Source organism: Haliaeetus leucocephalus, unplaced genomic scaffold (assembly GCF_000737465.1).
Source record: "Haliaeetus leucocephalus isolate CR32 unplaced genomic scaffold, Haliaeetus_leucocephalus-4.0 Scaffold340, whole genome shotgun sequence".
Classification (NCBI taxonomy): Eukaryota; Metazoa; Chordata; class Aves; order Accipitriformes; family Accipitridae; genus Haliaeetus; species Haliaeetus leucocephalus.
The window spans coordinates 2085088-2103684 of NW_010972776.1; the positions used below are offsets into that span (position 1 = coordinate 2085088).

General features: G+C 44.7%; 1 protein-coding gene across 1 annotated transcript in view; it reads right to left on the reverse strand.

Annotated features, from left to right (window-relative positions):
* The window catches only part of ITM2A (integral membrane protein 2A), an 11042-nt gene extending 10211 nt beyond the window's left edge, over positions 1-831 (reverse strand). Inside the window, exon 1 of the mRNA XM_010572397.1 lies at positions 669-831. Within this exon, the coding sequence (XP_010570699.1) occupies positions 669-752 (84 nt within the window). The 5' untranslated portion in view covers positions 753-831. The remainder of the gene's footprint in view (positions 1-668) is intronic.
* Positions 832-18597: the final 17766 nt, after the last annotated feature.

The following is an 18597-nucleotide window of genomic DNA, read 5'->3' on the forward strand; positions in this document are numbered from 1 at the left end:
AGGGACACACGGGACAGACAACTAGGCTGCGGCCGAGGACACGGCACTTTCCCTGCGCCTTTCCCCGGCTCCGGGACGGAGCCGAGCCCCGGAGCTCGCCAGGGCGTAGGATTCACCCACCGGCGACCTACGCAGGTTTAAAACCCCGTCAGGAAACACGGCCCTGGCAGCGGTTCAGCTCCGAGATAAACAGCCGGGCCTACCCCCCTGCGTGCGGGCCCGAAGCTGACCCGGCTATATCACGCCAGCCCGCAGCTCGGCACCGCCCGCGGCCTCCCGAGCGGCAGCCGGCTTGGGAAAATGGCTGTGCCGAGGGCACCGCAAACCGCCGCGACGCGCTCCGGCCCTCTCACACCCGCACGGCGCGGCGGGCGCCCCGGCACCCCCCCCCCCGCGGCGGCCCTGAGGGAAGCGACCTCCCCCCTCGCACCGACACCCCGGGGCAAACCGCCGAGCGGCCTCCCCCACGCTGGAAAGCTGCCCCAGCGCCGAAGGGAGCGGTGGGGGAGAACTGCCAAGCGCGCCGGAGGCTCCACAAACTGCCGGCTGCCTTCCCCCGACCCGCAGCCTCTGCGAGAAGATGGCGGCGGCGGCTTCCCCCCCCCCGCTTCTCCCCGCCGCCCTCGGCCTCCCTCCTCCCGACAACGGAGAGACCCCGCTCCCCGCACCTTATCGGCCACCAGCGCTTCGGCGGCCTCCTTCTTCGGCTCGTCCTTCTGGGCGAAGGGAGAGTTAAAGGCGATCTTCACCATGACGCCGTTACCTCGCACCGCCGCCTCCCTGCTGAAGAGCCTCCTGGCTGCTGGGGGGACCCAGCTGATCTAGCCCCGCCCCTCTCCTCCCCCCCGCTTCGCCCCGCCCCGCCTTCACCGCCGAGCACCGCCCGGCGGGCAGGGGAGGGAAGAGCGCCCCCTGCCGGCCGGGCACCTCCCCGGGGCTCGTCCCGGGAAAAAAGGCGGGAAGAGACCCCGGCGGGTGAACGGCAAAGCCTGACGGTGTTCCCGGCGTTGGGACGTTGAGCAGGGTGCCAGCGTCCCATCTCAGCCCTAAAAGCCTCCTCCGTCCCCTCAGAATGCGACGCTGAAGCAGAACTTTAATGACATTAACAGCGGGGCGGAGTACCTGACCCCGAAAGGGAGACGTGCCATAAACTGCTTGGGGGTGACCGAAACTTGTCCTTTTCTCCTCATGTGTGTGTGGAGGACGGCACCCTGCAAGAGGGTGGTAAGGTCCTCTGAGCTGCCGGGGAAACGCCACCGCCTGTCCTCGGTGCTGAGGCCGGGCCCTTGCCCAGGCCTTGCTGGAGCGGCCTTTATCGTCATGGAGCTTTCTAGAAACACCACGGCTTTCCCTGTTAGGGGCTATGCAGCTGCACGGGGAGCTTCACAGGCAAGGGCAGGGACCAAACTCCCACCTTAAAAGACCTGCATCCTAAAACCAGCCTGAAATCTGGGAGAGGCTGGCTGTGCCACGTTCAGTGTGCCACGGGGATGGGGATATTTTTAGTCAGGCTACCTCCCTTCTCTTGTGAAATACGGCCTAAGGGATTTTTAACAGCCAAGGAGGCAGACAAGGCATCATCGTTCATTTCATGTCTCCAAAGGGGGAGAAGAAGAAAAGGCTTCATGTATGAGACTGTCTGAAACCATCTTCTCCTTCATATGGATGAAAGTCTGTGTCCGCCTAACTGGAATTTGACTTTATGGCTCTAGAAAGAAATCTGGTTTGAATCTGGTGCCTACACCATTGAACTTTTCCTCGCAGACTGCTGTAATTAAACAGAACTGAACACTATGCAAATATTGCAATAAGTAATTCTTCTAAGTGTAAACAAAATGCACCGTGTATTCCAGCATTCAAAGCATGTTCCTGTTACTCTACAGATGCAATACTACTGTTATTTCCTTTCAAGATCATAGTTTTGATGTTGCTCCCTTTCATGTTAATAAGAATTTTGACTCTGACTTCAGCCAGAGAAGAGCAAAGACTTTTATGTTTATTTAACCTGACTTTGTCTAGTAACAGAAAACACTTTTACCTCATTTTACCAAGAAACCAGCAAAAAATTAATTTTCGTACTTCCTAGCTTTAGCATGTTAGGAATCAGTTAAGCCATACTGTCATCAAAGTCCCTGAAACACAGATTTAAAAAATGAAGTATGTTTCCTGCATCTGTACTCTACAACCTGTCAGTTTATAAATTATATGAATAATTTTCAGTATCTTAATCTAGTATCATTACTTTGTGCTTAAAGAAGTTGACTTTGTCTTCCAATTACCCAACACCTTTACTTGAAAAAGAACACAGAAATAAAACTGAAATAGACCCTTGCTATTTATCAAGACTAGTCTCTGTACATCCCAGCTCGCTCACTGTCTATGTTCTTTGATCTGTTGCAAGGGATGGACACAGCTTGAAATATTGTGCTCAGAGAAAAATTTAAAAATATAAGGCTTTTTGACATTTGTCTGCACTCACTGAATTTGCAAAACTGGAACTCTCATCAGATGTCATGATTTTTTTCTTTGTGCATTTCTATTTGTAGCATCTGTGACAATCTTTTATCTTAACATGTTCAAAACTTATTTAAAATGTGCAGTGTTCAGGAGAAAGTAATTCCAGTATCATCAAACATTTTTTCCTATCCTTACACACCTGATAATAACTGTCAATTCAGTCAGTAACTACTCCTTCCAAATAAAGCTCCTCCTACAATAGTCTGACTGTATTTTGTAGAGCAGTTGCAGTCTGAAGTACCAGGTCTGGGAAGACAAATTCCATCCTCAGATGCACAGACATAAGAAAATTCAGATTTTTTTACCATCCTGAAATCATCAGGCTGTTCAACTGAATAAATATTAGAGATCTCCATGGGTGACTCCAGCACTTCACTTCTAAAATGCTTTTGCATCATCCTTTTAGTACTGGCCTAGTTTTCTTTCAGACTTTTGTGTATGTTGGCTGCAGTTTACGCCTGGAAATCCCAAGACATCTAAACAAGCAATATCACTTACTCTTTTGAATTCCATAATAGTTCTGATGTTCCTTTCTACTGAAATACCCTGGGTTTAGTTTACTGGTATTTATTGAGATCATCTTTATCACCTTGAAAGGCAAGAGATTATCCCCTTATCCTTAATTATCCTCTTAATCCTTCTGGTGTTTGTAATGTTAAAGCAACGCTGCTTAAAAAATTAACAAATACACGGACTAGATTTTCCTAGAGGCCAGAGGAATTTGGCCAAAAATGTGAACTGGTATGCCATAGTGGCTATGCTTCTGTTACCTTTAAGCTTACTCACAAAGAGAAGCGAACTGTATTTCTTAAGAATGACTTTAAACACCAACACCTCCCTCCTTAGTGGTAGTGATGATGTGAGTAGCCCAGGCAGTCTAAGAATATTAAAGAACAAGATTTGTAAGGTGAGGTGGTATCTTTTATTAGACTAATCATTGGTTCAGCAGATAATGCCACTTGAAGTGTCTTTTTGAGCAATTCTGCATAGCACTAAACCTAATTTTTACTGTGTAGGAATTTTTTAACTATTCTAGTGTACTGTTTTAAAAACTCAAACTTTAAAATACATTCACGTTTAGTCTATCTATCTCCTCCTCTTGTGTATGCCAGGAGAATACTTCCTTACCTTTTGGGAACAATAAGATATATTTGTCCAAGTTTGTAAAGTATTCTCAGACTTTGAAGTAGAAGGTACTACGTATGTGCATAATCTTCAGTTGTGTATATTCTTCTAGTTCAAACAAAGCTATGATCAAGAGGGCTGGCAAGACATGTAAGCACATGCTTTACATTTCAATGGTCACTGACAGCTTAATGTTAAGCATGTCTTTAAGTTTGTTAGACCTGAATCCACCTAGATAGTTAAGTACTGAAGTGCATATTCACTTAGCATGAACTTCATGCTCTCACTGCACATTGCCCAAGTTCACAGGTCCAAGGGTTGTCCCCTACAGAGAACATTATACATGCACAGAGCATTGCACAGTTGAGCCCCAGCCCAGACTCAAGGTAGCACATGTAAAGAAACAATAATTACTACATGTAATTAATAACAGTTTTAAATATACACTATATCAATTGATTTTTTTGAGTAGCATAATGACTGAAAGAAGGACAACAAAAGGTAAACAATAAGTACGTCGTGTCGGACTGTTAAAAATGAAAGAGAAACTATGAACCTCCTCATTTACAAAAGGAGACCTTCTCCAAGTTTGATGGTTTATGTTTATCCAGATGTCTGAAGTTCTACATTTTGCCTCCAGTCCTTTTCCACCTCTTTGCTGAGGATTCCTCCTTCATCACCTCCTAGCTCTCTAGCTCTGATACTCACTGCCTCCATTCCTCCTCTAACCAGTGACACCGGGACCTCTTTTGCATTTCTCTACCTTGCTCTTGTTTATAAGGCTGTTGATAAGGAACCTATCCATATTTCAGACTATGTAGCTGTCATGCTGAGAGCTGCCAATATAAACTTTTGCAGAGAAAGGTTTTTCCCACTGGGCTGAGATTAATTTGGGCCCTTGACTGAGGATCTCTGTTTCTGGACAGCAAATGCTGTCCAGTGCTGCCTGGCGTGCTTTTCTTCACTGCAGCAGTATAAGATTAATATATGTGGCAAAAAAAAAGCATGCATTACTCACTTCTGCTGATTGTCTTGTTACAAAGTACTGTAACAGGAATATTAGTTAAATGGAAAATAGCCTATTTACATTCAGGGGAAAGTCATGACTCCATTTTCTCTGCAGTGACAAACTGTGGAAGTGATGAGCAGAAAAGTGAACTTGAAGGAGGCAGAGGCGAAGAGGAGACTACTGATTAAGCAACAGCATCAAGAGCACATCCTCTAATGGCTGTGCTCAGACCGATGTTGAAGAGGACTTGCTGCCCACACAGCCATTGCCTCATGGAACAGAATTCCACAAGAAATTCCAGTCCTCCAGAAAATCTGCCGAGCAAGCAGCACGCCCAGAATGATCAGCAACCCCAAACGATTAAAGGGCCAAATTCACCTCTGTGTAACTGCAGTGAAGCAAGCAGAATTACACTAGAGATATATTAGGAACCCAGAGTCTTGGCAGGTCTAAAAAAGCCTTGCTAAACACTACTATTAGAGGAAAAACAATAAACACTCATAGCTCAAACTGCCTTCTACTGAACTGACCAAATATGCATTTTTGGACACAGATTAATGTTTACCTTGGCATTTAGGGGTATCATCTCAGGTTCCCCCTTTTTCCTTTCAGGCACGCTTCCCCCCAAAACCACCCTTATGGATGGCGTGCCCAGCAATTCTCCCTCTGGCAAGGTGTCCTGGCCTAGGCTCAGCTCTCTCCCCTGCTCTGCAGCACGGTTCGGCACGTTCCCCTGCCTGGGGCTGCCGTAGGCGAGGACCCCCGGGGTTGAGCAAGAACCGTGGGCTGACCAGGGGCTATTGCTTGTTAGACACCCTAAATGGGAAAGCGCTGGGGTTAACCTCATCCATCCATCCTTGGAATTTTGTCTGTGTCCTAATCTCTACTTGCTAGCAGGAGTTGCGGGGTGGTGTCCCAGCCAGCCTGCTAGAATGCAGCGCGGCAGCGGCAGAGCCCACACCTACACCCGAGACTGAGCAGGCATTGCTGCAATGGCCAGCGTCTTACCAACGGCAGCCAAACAACCCAGTGCCGACCATGCTTGTGAGCACAGTCATCATTGGAATTTAGTTTAACGATGAGCGTGGACATGGGTACATCTTGTTTGGCTATGCTGTCTGAAACTGTGCTGAGCTCGACGTGTGCTTGCCTACAAATGCAGTTAAGCCCGAGCTGTACGTACACTGCGGCTGTGTGAAGATGTTCCCAGATCAACAGAGCTGTGTTGGCAGAGATCCCTAATGTACTGTCAAAACTGTGCGTTGGCTGGTGTAGCTTGTTTGACTTGTTATGCGTGGGTTTACTTTGCAATGTGTTGATATGGCCGTGCACACAGGGGCAGCTCTTTTCTGGCTTAATGAAAATAGTACCTATCCAGACGGTACTCCTGAACTACATAAATGATTGCTGTGTAGGCACATTGCCAGTTTCACATCAATTAAGTCTTCCAGTGAAGACGCAGTTCCAAAAAAAACCAAGGAAACAAGAGCTCTGGTTTGGTCTGATGGTTTACATCCATGTGTGTTGTACTCACACCACTTGTGTACAGAGTAGCTATATCTGTTAATATGACATTAGTAAAGGACTTACAGCTAGACAACATTCCAGCTGGAGAGTTTTCTTATGTACAAGATGATGTAATCAGGCACCCAGCCTGAGCACTGCACTAAGAAGCTATAGAAGGTTTTGCAGCTGGGGTGAAAAATCACAGGTGAATCTTTCAAGGGCTTTAGCGGAGTTTTGTTAATCATGCAGAGGATTTATCAGAATTGGAACTGATAGTATCTAGTTAGTAAAAAAGCTATCTATAATGCAATTATAGGACACCTTTCCTGCAAATAGGACCATACTTTCTGTCACTTTTATGTCTAAATAAGAGCAAGTATTACAATATAACTAATTTTTAAGAACTTTAAAGAACAAAATATTTTATTATATCACCTTACCTACCAAACTTCAGTCCATTAGTGCTAACAGAAATCAACCTCATACTTGCCTTTGAGTAAGAACGCATTATCAATTTTTGCAGCCAGCTGAACTGCCCTTTTGCTTTCTTTTACCTAATGAAATAATACGAACTTTCAAAAAAGAAGCACTGATGGAAAATGAACCTGCCTGCACCCTCATCTACTCCTATGGGCATTTTTTTAGAATACAGGTGTCCCTTTTCATCTGTGTGAAGCCTATACTGTCAAAAATAGAAATACCGCAGAACACCTGTCCCAACAGCAGCTTGGAGTACAAATATTGTCAGTTAAACAGATTTGTTGCTTTTTTTCTGCAGATTGTCAGAGAAGTTGTGCAAGGGGTGCAGATTTTCTGTTAAGGAGCAGAGGAAGTGATAGCGGTATCCTGTTACAGCATTTTGCTGTGAGCAAAGGGACTGACAGCTCCGAGAAGCAAAGCCTCAACAAAGTTGCTGTGTCTGCTTCTGGGTGAAGATGAAAGCTGGTTCTGTAAGACGCAGAGCCCTGCTTGTGTTTCCTCTTTGCAATGCAGAGAGGAAGAAGCCTGTGATCGTACACACACAAACACACACATGCAAGTTTATGGTGCAGGGAGGAAGAAACACGATCACACACATGCACCCTCATATAGACACAAGCACATACTTACACAAAGTTAATACATAGATGAAATAGTATGTTGTCAAAACAGATCCTAACAAGTTTGTTAATTTTTTAAAATGTATTCGTTTTGAGAAGATGGCTTTTGATTTTAAGGAAAAGTAAATCTACTGTCTACACCATTTTTACAGACTACAGGTTTTGCTGCAGAAGGTGTTTTCTGTTCATACGATAGATACTACATCATGATACAGGAAATAACTTGCCATACTTTACTTTCCTGTTCCAAGAAATCCTTTCATACTGAGGAGACACCTGGTGATATTAGAAGTCTTTGATGGGACACCATGTGATGCTATTTTTGAATGTGTTGGCTTTCCAGCAGACAACAGAGTGAATAGCATTTGCATTTTGAAGGAGTGGAATTAAGAAATTCCCTGAAAAATGGTAGTTTTCTTCTATTGCACTCTTGTATGAAGCTCCCTGGTTCAGAAAGAAAGTCCTTTTAAGGAAAGCAATTCAGGATATATTGAAATCTCACCAAGTTAATGTTAAAGATGCGTGCATCGGCCTGAATTTAAGATCACAGAAACATGGGAATGTTCATTGGAAGAGAATTCTGTTGTTTTGTAGTCCAGCCTCCCACTCAAAGTAGGACTATCACCAACATTAGATCGGGTTTTGTGTAGCTGAATCTTGGAAAAACACTAAGAATGGAGACTCCCCAACCTGCCTGGGTAACCCAGTCCAGTACTACACTACCTTCCTACTGATTTTTTTCCCCTAGTGTCCAACCTGTGTCTCCCAAGCCACAATCTGTGGCCATTACACCTTTTTTCTATCTTCAGGCACTGCTGACAGGAGTTTGGTTTTGGCATTTCTGCAACTGCCCTTCACTGGGTCCTCTCCGGTGTCTCTGTGTCCTTCTGGAGCTGCACGAAAGCCCTGCACCTATTGCAGTAAAGCTGAACGCAGCCCTCAGGTCTCACCGAGTAGAAGGGGGTAATAAGTTTCCCTCCTCCTAATGTAGCCTGGTATGGGGTTTGCTTTACCGAAGACAAGAGCACGCTGTTGGCTCATGTTCAGCCTGGCATCTGCTGTAATCCCCAGATCCTTCCCAGCAAGGCTGCTCCTCACCCAGCAGCTTCCCAGCTGGTATCAGGGCAGGGACTTTTCCTGGCTCACGTGCAGGACCTGGCACTTTTCCCGGCTGTACCTCATGGGTTTCTGCTGGATCAGAGGTTACCCACATCCCTTTGGGCTGAGGCTCTGCTGCTCTTTGCATCACCCACTCTGCCAGGCCACCACTAAATGTGTCTAATCATCTGCTCCCTCTCACTAGATCATGTCTGTTCTCAAGCACAACACTTATTCTGCTCATAGATAACAATCCTCCCCAGGGCCATTTTTGACCCTGCAGCAAGGCTATTTAGGTGTTATATATTAATGCAATACGCGCTTTAGTCAGACCAGTCACTCAATAATGAGGTGAACATGGAGGAATATCCAACCCACAGCAATATTACCTTACCACTTAGCAGTGGACACAGTGATTAAGTAAAATGGTCTGAGTTTCTGATTCATATAATTAGTACTAAAAAAAAAATAAAAATCAACTGTATTATGGACTGATTGGAATATTTACACCCAAAATCCTGTGTTGGGATGCTGGTAGGACGCAGCTCTCAGCCAGAGCTCTGGGGATGAGTGGGAATATGTTTGGGACACAGAGGAGGGGTGGCTGCTCTAGTACCTGGCCCCCGAGTGGGGCAGTGTGGGCTCTGCTCCTTCACACCATTTCCATTCCTTTCATACCTTCAGGTCTCTCCACTCTAATGTTGTGGAGGAGGTCATGTTCCCACTGCCCCATTTCTAACTCTTGGCTGTTCCTCTGCTATGCAACTGAGTGTATAGCATGAAGAGTTTCCAGGAATGTGACTCTTTCGTCCAAGTAAAGAAATCTCTGTTCTTCTGCAATTTAGAAATTTCTTAAATTTTTAGTATCTTTTTCTAAGTGTCAATCATTTTTGTGCTTAGACCCATTTCTTGGAGGTGGCAATGCAGTCACCCTAAAGGAAGAACTGTGCTAAGGTAGCAGTGTGTTTACTTCCACTTCTCTAAGGATTGCATCACAGAGAAATACTGTTCTCAACAGTTATGGTGCAATGTTTCATCTTTTGGTAATGTTGGGATAAACTAGGAACCAAATTATGGCCCAGCTTCATGCAACGATAATCTCAAAATCCATGTGTTGGGAATTCACACAGGATCATTTTCCCAAGGGCCTAAAGACTCTTCACAGACTCTTCCCTTGGGATTTCTAATATTCTCCAAAGAAAATAGAGCTGCTTCCACTGTTTGCAGCCTGCTGCTCTTGCTGCTGTGTGAAGTGGCATCCAAATGCCTGTTATGCTCAGCAAGAAAATTAGTTCAGTCTCAGCACTACTAGAGTTTCCCATGGGGCTGTCAGGAGAATGATGACCTTAATTCTAAGTTATTTTCTTCTATTTCTTCCCAAGCGAATATTCCCATTAGTGAAGGACATGATCTCCCCTACTGTGTCCCCTTACTCTGTGTCACATGCTGGAGGCCTGGAGATGATGCCATCTTGAATCCAAAGTTAATCCTGTGACAAGTGTGATCACCACTCTCCTGAAATTTAGTTACTTTAATTCGGCAGAGTTGGATGGTGTTTTCTGATAGGAAAACATGCCACTGAAATTAATGACAGCATTAGAAATTCTTCCACTTATATCCTGTATAACCTCCTGAGAATAATAAATATGCAGAATATAACAAATAGGTATGTCTTTGGAATTGCTTGCTAAGAGCATTGCTTCAGTTTCTTGGATGAGCTGCTTTTCCACCTTAATTAGCAGAACTGTGTCTGGTTCGTTTCAAGACTTATTGAAAATTAATATTAGCTGGGGCCAGTTTCTGTTCAATTACTGTACTGGGAGGATAAGGTGCAGCCTCAGTCCTGGTTTCCATCATGCAGAATTTGGAAATGGTCATTCCACTAAAGATATTGCACAGATTTTTGTTTTCGTAATAAAATTACTCACCACATTTTAATTAGTCTGAACAGCAAGACAGGAGGGGCTGGGAAAGTGCTGGGCATGGGAAAGAGCTGGGGAGGCAAGAAGAGCAAGTGGCACAAGAGGGAAAGTGGTGCAGGGCAGCACTATGGGAAGGGGGAACTAAGTATTGCTATAACATAAAATCCAGTGTTCTTTGGAAATATTCTACCCTTCAGTTATCTGTTCTGACCCTCTGTGCGAGTTATTGCAGCAATCCAGCAGCATTGGACTGAGGGTGGTTCCGGAGCCCTGTTTATGCTAAGGAAGTGTGTCCTCAGTGTACTCAAGTTGAGCACATCACTGTCTCCTTGAGTCCCTGCCTTACGCAGGGTGCACTGACATTTGCAATAAACAGATAAAGGGAAACAAATTATTTACCATGCCTTAAAGTGAAAGTTTGGGTACAGGCACAACTGAGTCATTATTGACAACTATTTTTTTGTTTCGTAAAAAGGAGCTGGTACAAGAAGCCACACGGAAGGGTGTTGGCTTTTTATCTAAAAAAGACAAGACCTCTCCGAGGGTGGAGCTCCCAGGAGAGGGATTGCCCAACGCCTGGACCTGCTACAGGGCAGGGGAGGCAGCTGCCTGCAGGAAGCCTGCCTGATCCTGCCTCTGCGGCGGCTGCCTCTCGCAGCATAACCAGGCTCCTGAGCTTGTGCTCTTGGCTAGCGATGGGCATGGCGTATTCCACACGAAATACTGGCCAGGTAAATTTGGTCGCTCCTTGGCAGGGCGACAGGCAGTGGTCATCCTACAGTTTTGCTGAAAGGATGTCAGCAGGCTGAGTTGCTGAGTTTGGGGTAGGGAAACACGATATTGGGTTGACCGTGGCAATGGATGTGCCGATCCGGCACCTCATTCTCTGCGCTCAGACCGTAGCAAGCAGCCGGTGTTCAGGCCTTTGCTGCTCCGCTCTGATCTAGAGATAATGTGATGCTAAAGGTGAAATTCAGGAGAGACACCTGAACTGGACCATTCCTTTGGGATCCATGCACAAAAGGAGACAGGAGGCCAGAGAGATGAGGATGCCAAGAAGTCCATCGACACTTCAATGTTGTCCTCTACTGCCCAGGGTCTGGCGGATGAGCTCTCTGAGACTGTGGGCAGCTGTGGCCCGATCCTGCTCACCTTACTGAGGAAGGGAGTCCCCACAAAACAGGGCAGCACCCCCCTCTTACAGTAAGCCAGGCAAGCCCTGGCTCCCAGCGAAGACCAGAACGGGGGGATTATTCATCAGCTTATTATCTACTCAACAACATTTGCCACTCTGCCTTCCCCTCACTGAATTTAGACATTTCCTTGTCACTCCCAAACATAAAAAGGCGCGCAGAGAGCACAGCAAGCCTTATCGGCTTCCTGCCCTCTGCCAAACTGAGTTGGATTCAAAATTTGGTTCTTCCTCCCCCAACTCTTCTTGCTGGCCCAAGTCCCTGCAGGGGTAGGGACCGTTGGAGCTGTGCAACTATCACTCTCAGGAGTGATGCCCAAACGCAGAAGATGGTTTTTTTTTCTTGTAAAACCCACTTTCAGATACTTTTCTGGAGCTCAAATGACCTCAGAGAAAAATCCAAACCTCACTTTTTTTCCCATTTTTTCTGCAATAACTTCAACCAGAAAAAAGAAAACAACCCACCAGAAAAGCACTGTACAAAACAAAAAAGCTGAGGGGAAGTGAAATCAAAAGAGAAATGAAATTTATACACGCAGGCTTTATATTTTGGAGAAGTGACTGTTGACAAAGGTCAGGGAAGAAGACGCTGCTGGCATGGCTGTCTCTTTTAAATTCTGATGCTGATATCAAATGCTAGAATGCAGTAAAATATTTACATTGATAATTTTCTATTGCCCTTCCGAAATAACTGTGGGATATATAACTAGGGGATTTTGCAGAAGTAAAATTGAACCAGAAGGTGAATGAGAAGAAAAACCAAGCCTACTGCCTCCCAGACATCTTCCTTTTATCTCTATTCATGCCTCAGCTTTTCCAGAAAGTGCTCTTTCTTCTACCATCTCACCCCCTCCCAGAATATCGCATGGTATTGGAGTATGATTTCTTACTGTAGAAGAAAAGCCACATTGTTCAACATCTTCCTCTACTGAGTTATGCCAGAGTGGCACCTATTTTGGCACAGTCTTCATAGTTTCCTCATATCTGACTAATAAGAGATGATGAAAAATATGATTCATTAAAAAAGCACAGATAATCATCTGGGAAAATTAAACATGCATCTTTAAATGTGGCTTAATTTTCTTAAATAGCAATCAAACCTCAAACAAATGGTTTAATCTCAAGGCTCCATCTTGTGGCAAAGTAAGGCAAATTCACTTACTGTGAAATTAATATTTGCCCTTCCTTTATTTCCACTGGTTCTTCTGTAATAACCTCACGATGCTGTAACGCTGCAGACAAGTACATCGAGCCTAACCCAGGTGGGAACAGAAGGGCAGGCGGTGCCAGGCACAGGGAATGTGTTTCTTGCTGTTTGAGTAATATTAAATCTGTACGCATTTACATTAGGTACATGTGCATTTCCTAACCAACTCCCATAATGTGTGATGATGAAGGGGGCTGCTCACTCCTGTATAGGATAAGTTCAATTTAATACCTTTGAAAGCCTAGAGCAGTAGACAGAGCTGTGATAGTTATGAAATATCCCGCTTATCCTGACCTTCTGTGTATCTATGTCTAATATGATTGTTCTTGAGTGCATTTGTATGAAAAATCTCTTGCAAAAATGTAGGATTTGGCATTCAGTTTTGGCTGGCGTTTCTGGTCTGGCCTCGTTAAGTCCTTCATTTAGAATTGCATCAACGGTGCAAAGCAAAGCAAAATTTTTGTTGTTATTACTATGAATGATTTTTGATCAGTTAGCAGAAATTCTTACTAAAAAGCTGTTTTACAAGGGGGAAGGTATAACCAGCCAGCGAAGCACTGCAGCCCAACCAGGGTGGGCATCACCTTGCTCACACCCAGAGCCATTTGGCCACTCTCTCTGCTGTTAAACTGCTGCCTTATTTCTTAAAAACGCCGTGCCAGTGCCATGCCCCTCGCCTGGGAGCAGGAGCTGGGCAGTCCTGCCTTCGCCAGATAAAGCACGGGCTTTCCGCTGGGCGGCTGGGGAGGAAGGAGGACCGCTGCCTTATCTTCCTTCCTCCAGCGCCGTGCAAGAGTGCGTCATCTTTTTTTTTTTTTTTTTTTTTTTTTTTTTTTTTTTTTTTCCTAAATATAAAGTAAGGCTTGTTTTTAGCATGCAGGAGCTGGCGAGCTTCCCGGAGCACGTCTGGGGCAGGAGTGGCAGTCGGCCGTGGGTGCTCCCTGCCTGCTCGTCCACCCCAGCCGGCCAAGGAGCCCTGGGACCTCCTGGCTGTGCCGCGTGGGACGTGAGGGTGAAACTCCTCGGTTGGGCTGTCCTGGCTGCTAGTTTTATCCTGGGGAAATTCTTATTTCTCTTTCATGATGCAGGGAGCAAGGCATCATCTCCCAAATCATATCTTGGGTACCCACATGGCATATTTTGCTGATAACAGCTTCTGGCGTGGTTGTGAGTTGGGCACGAACTCTCAGACCCTCCTGCCTTTCCGTGCCCACCTAAAAGTGTATCAGGGAGTGCACAGGCGGCAGCAGCTGCTGCCTTTGCTAGACATGTGGAGAACTATTGCAATTTGCGGGGGTAATTGTACCGATTCAGAAGCATTTAACAAACTGAAATATCGTTCTGCTCTATGCCTTTTTATTTTTTCCTGTTCCAGCTACAATGTCAAGTAACTAATGAATGCAACATGATGTGGTATTAGGTTTAAAGCAGTATTTTCCTGTTGCTGTTCCTTACATGTTGGTCGCACCCTTAATGATCTTCATAGGAAATATTTACTTTGAGGAGTTTGGTTCGAAGTATGCCAAGTGATCAAAACCAGGCAAGGCATGGTTTGCTTTCATATGACTTCAGTTTTTCCTGGAAAGAAACAGGAACAAAAAAACCCCTGACTTTCAAAATTAATGCAAATCAGCTTGAAAATCATCTTGTCCTGATAAGTGAACACTCCATTCTTTCTCAGCCAATCTAATATTAACTTTTATGGGAATAGAAACTCAAGGAAGAATAAACACTGGGGAAAAGTGAGATCTGTAATGGTGGTGCTGGTAGTGTCTGGCAAGTGTTAATGTATAGCGTACATAAGGGTGTTGTAGATGTATCCTTGCAACTACCCATTTCGGGCTATTCTGAAACTTGGATCTTGGCGCTGAGAAAGGAGAAATAACTATCCATGCAAAGCTTTCTTCTTAGGGCAGTCCCCAGGTTTAATATCCTCGAGCCTTTTTAAGTAAGCAAGGGAGCAGCAGTCTCATGCATTTGATATTGCTTAAGGTGGAAGATTGCCCCACCGCTTGTTACTACTTCTGTTGCTTCACTCAAATTTCTTACAGACTGAAATATATGCTTACATTGCTGTGTGATGTAGCCTCTTCACGTACCATAGAGGCCGAAGGAATATGACTTTGTCAGGCCAGAGACTTCTACCCATCGCAAACCCTTGATGCTGCATGGCCTGGGAAGCGGGGATGACTCCTTCATCACCCTGTCATCAGTCTGGGGCTAAACAGGGGTAGAAATGCTTGGACAATTTTCTCTTACTTTATTTGGATGTTTTTCTTTGCAGGTCTTGGTTTATTAAGCCAAATACCTTGGAAACACTAAGTCAAATGTGCAAAAGCAGGGATTGCCATAAGAAATCTCTTAGAAATGACCTAAAATGACTTTTTTACATTAAAAAATGTCACATGTAAAGGTCTAATAACTGGAATGAGGAGCAGGGGACATGTACAGCTCGCATTACTCACATGGCTCAGCTGCCACTGCTCTCCAGACCCACTGGCCTTGCCCAAGTGTCCTGGCATGGGCAGGGAAGGGGTGGCACAGGGCTGCTCATTTAAAAACACTATGGATCTGTTTTTTTCTCACTTTTTAAAAAAATTGGGTTTGTTCCTTTTGCCCAGGCCCCCAGGTCTTTCCTTTGGACCCCATCCTGCTGCCGCTCACCACGCATCCACATTTACACAGCCAGACAGATCACAGCAACTCTCCTGGGTCAGCTGCCAACAACAAACACAGTTTCTGGCAGTATGAGGAAAAACCCTGTCTTTTCACCCTGGAAATACTGCATATGCTATTCTGTTTGGGTCATTGCTTAGCATTTGTGCATAAATGTTTAATGACTTTTCTTGAAAAAAACAAAAGGAAATCCTTATGCAAAAAAGCCTTCATCATTGTGGACTTACATTTGAGGGAGTTGTATTAGAAAAGAAAAGTAAACTATAAAGCATGGATATTTTAATTATTGCAGCCTAAGAGCTATGAATTTGAAACTGCAGAGTTAAGGTTAGGCATGACAAAAAGTAAGAAACAGCTGAGTTGCCAGAAGATCCCTCAACTGCTTCGTGATACTGTCATGAGCAGGGAAAACACCTTGTGTCTCTTCAGGGTCATCTTAACAGTTTTTAAGCCATGCGACTGGAAAGGATGGGAGCTTCGTGCGGTTTTGGGGTGCGCTCGGAACACCTTGGGTTCTCAGAGCCCAGCTTGCTCTGGCCAAGCAGATCACAGTTGCCCCATCTGGAGAGGAACCCCCCCTACTCTTATAGCTAACCTTCAGGTACCATTAAAAAAGATTTAATGTTATTTAATGTTATTACTTTGTGGTGGTTTTGGAGTGGAGCTCTCAGCCCTTGGACTTCTCCTGCTCTGTCAGCCTGCTCTGTCTTGTGCTTTCCTGTGGGAATTGCAGATAAAACACTTTTTAGCTAAAACTGCAGCACCTCTTTCCTGTTAGCATAGCCTCCTGCGCTTGCACATTTTTTCCCTACAAATACCCCAAACAGAACTCATGGTCTTGTCCAGACAACTGCCCTAAAGACAGGCGAGCATGCCATGCACCTGCACATAAACTTCCAAAATTATTATTTGCATCACTTTTTGCAGCTTTTTAGGCAGTCATGGCAGTGGCTTGGCTCTCTGGGGCAGCTGCTCAGAGGGATGAACTCGACATGGTGCGTTGTGCGTGTGCCAAGGCAGTGTGGGTACCTCTGGCCTTTCTTAGCCCATAAAATATCTGGCCTATTGCTTAAAAACCTTTAAAGATGCTTAATTACCTTTTAATTTCCCAGCGTCTAATTCAGATGCTGATGTTCCTTTGCTCTCACAGTATCTGGTAACAGATGGGACATGGATGAATCCCATCTGGAGTTGGTCCAGGTGATGCTGGGGAGGAGAGGCTTGGAGGAAGCCAGAGGAACATATACAGTGTCCTCGCAGTGTGAGCGTGGCTGTTGCCTGTCCTGGGAGGTGATAACCTCAGATTCCTCTTGGCTTCATTGGCACCAATCTCATTCACCCTCCAGCCTGGTAGGAAAACTCACCGAACAAGGAGTCACAGTATTGGCTCTTTACTTTGGGGGATGAGCAAACTTTAAATGGCACTTCTCAGTTACAACTCATCCTTCGGTGAGTTTTCTGCCCTGTGGCTTATCTGTCTTCTTTACCTGCTGGTCCCCGCATGGAGACATCTGCTATTTCTCTGTGCTGCATAGAGCCTTTTAAGAGATCCCCATGCTATTTGCAAAATAGTTTGCAGTTTAATTTTATTAGATTGTCAATAAACCAGCAGGGCATAATTACACACCAAAATTATCTAGACTTGAAAGCACGGCGATCACTCCCTTGTTCTCCGTGAGCTGTAACTTAATGCAAAACCCTCTGTCGTTTTCCATTTTCTAGTTCTTTCATTCATTCCTGCTGAGTAATTAAAAATGGCTTATAAATAAACACTGGGGATGATTTCCGAAATGTTCTGTATTTACTTGCAAGGCTGGTACTTCTGTCATTGGCCCACTTAAGTGATTTTGAAAGATTGTATACAGGTTCCTTTTACAATGTATTTGAAGTTTGTAATCCTGCTTAAATACACAAAAATAGGAAGGATTAACAAACTGCCACACTGAGGCCAAAAGAAGACAGAGCTAAAAGCAATCAAGGAGCAGCCTATCGGATACATGAAATAAATTGGGGGAAAAGTGGAAAACTGTCAACAAAAATAATATGTTATGGATCCTCAAGCCTTTGTGTTTATGCTAGAGGAAGCCTAAAATAATCTGTGGTTTCTGATGCTTGATTTAGTTTTCCACAAGCCTAATTAACACCAGATTAAGTTTGCTGCCACTATAGTTTATTGCTGAGACTGACAAATACTTGCTGTTTATTTGTTTTCTAAAAAAATGACTGGAGGCAATAACAGTATGACACAGTTAATAAGTTTGAAAACAATACTATAATATTCATTTTTATAAACTTAGTCTTTAGGAGAAACCCCCAATCACTTTCCATATTAAATTCTGGCCCTACAGCCCTTATGAAGGAAAAAATCCCATTGATTGAATGTCCCATTGATTTAAGGTATAGCCCTGTGAATTCAAGCTAAAAATTAAGCATGTGCTTAAGAGCTTTGCTGAGCAGAGATGGACTGTTACCATATGTTTAAAATAACTCACATGCTCAGGGTCTTGGCCAGGTGTGGAGCAGCGGCTCTGCAGAGCAGAGCTGAGCAAAGCAATGACTTAGAGATAGAAAATCCAGCACCATGTGCATCAACCCGTAATATGGATGTTTTCTATGAAAAACAAACTGGAGTGGCATCAGCCATTACATGACTCTGTCGATACAAATGTCATGACATCAGGATTGAACCTGATTCCCAGAGATCCTAGAATACTGGCAACCACCTAGGTGAAATCCTAAATCTGCAATCATTTATTTATGCAGGCAACTTTGCTTGTCCAGGATGACCCACTAAAATCACCGGGATTTCAGATGCAGGTAAAGTTCCTTGCATGGTAAGTGTGTGCAGAAGGATGCCTTGCCATGTGAGAGCCGAGGGTGCAGCTCCTCAGCCTGCAGGTACGGGCTAATTATGCCAAAAGCTGGCAAACAAACTTTCTGCCACATTCTTTGGCGATCATCCTTGGAAACACACACTCCATCCGATGGCCTCATTGTGGCTCCTTCTGGACCCGAACCAAGCCAAAAGTCACAGAAGCTGGCAAAAACAGACCTTAAAAATTCACCTAAATCCTTGCAAACCTTGTAGCAAGTCTGGATTGGGCACAGATCGAGATCTGGGCAGAAAGTTTGTGTTTTACAGGGCTGATCTCCTTGATTCATATTTTTCATTCACTACCTGTCAGCAGAACAAGAATATTTCATGAAAATATAGAAGCAAAGAGCCAGTTGGTACTTTTTCTTTC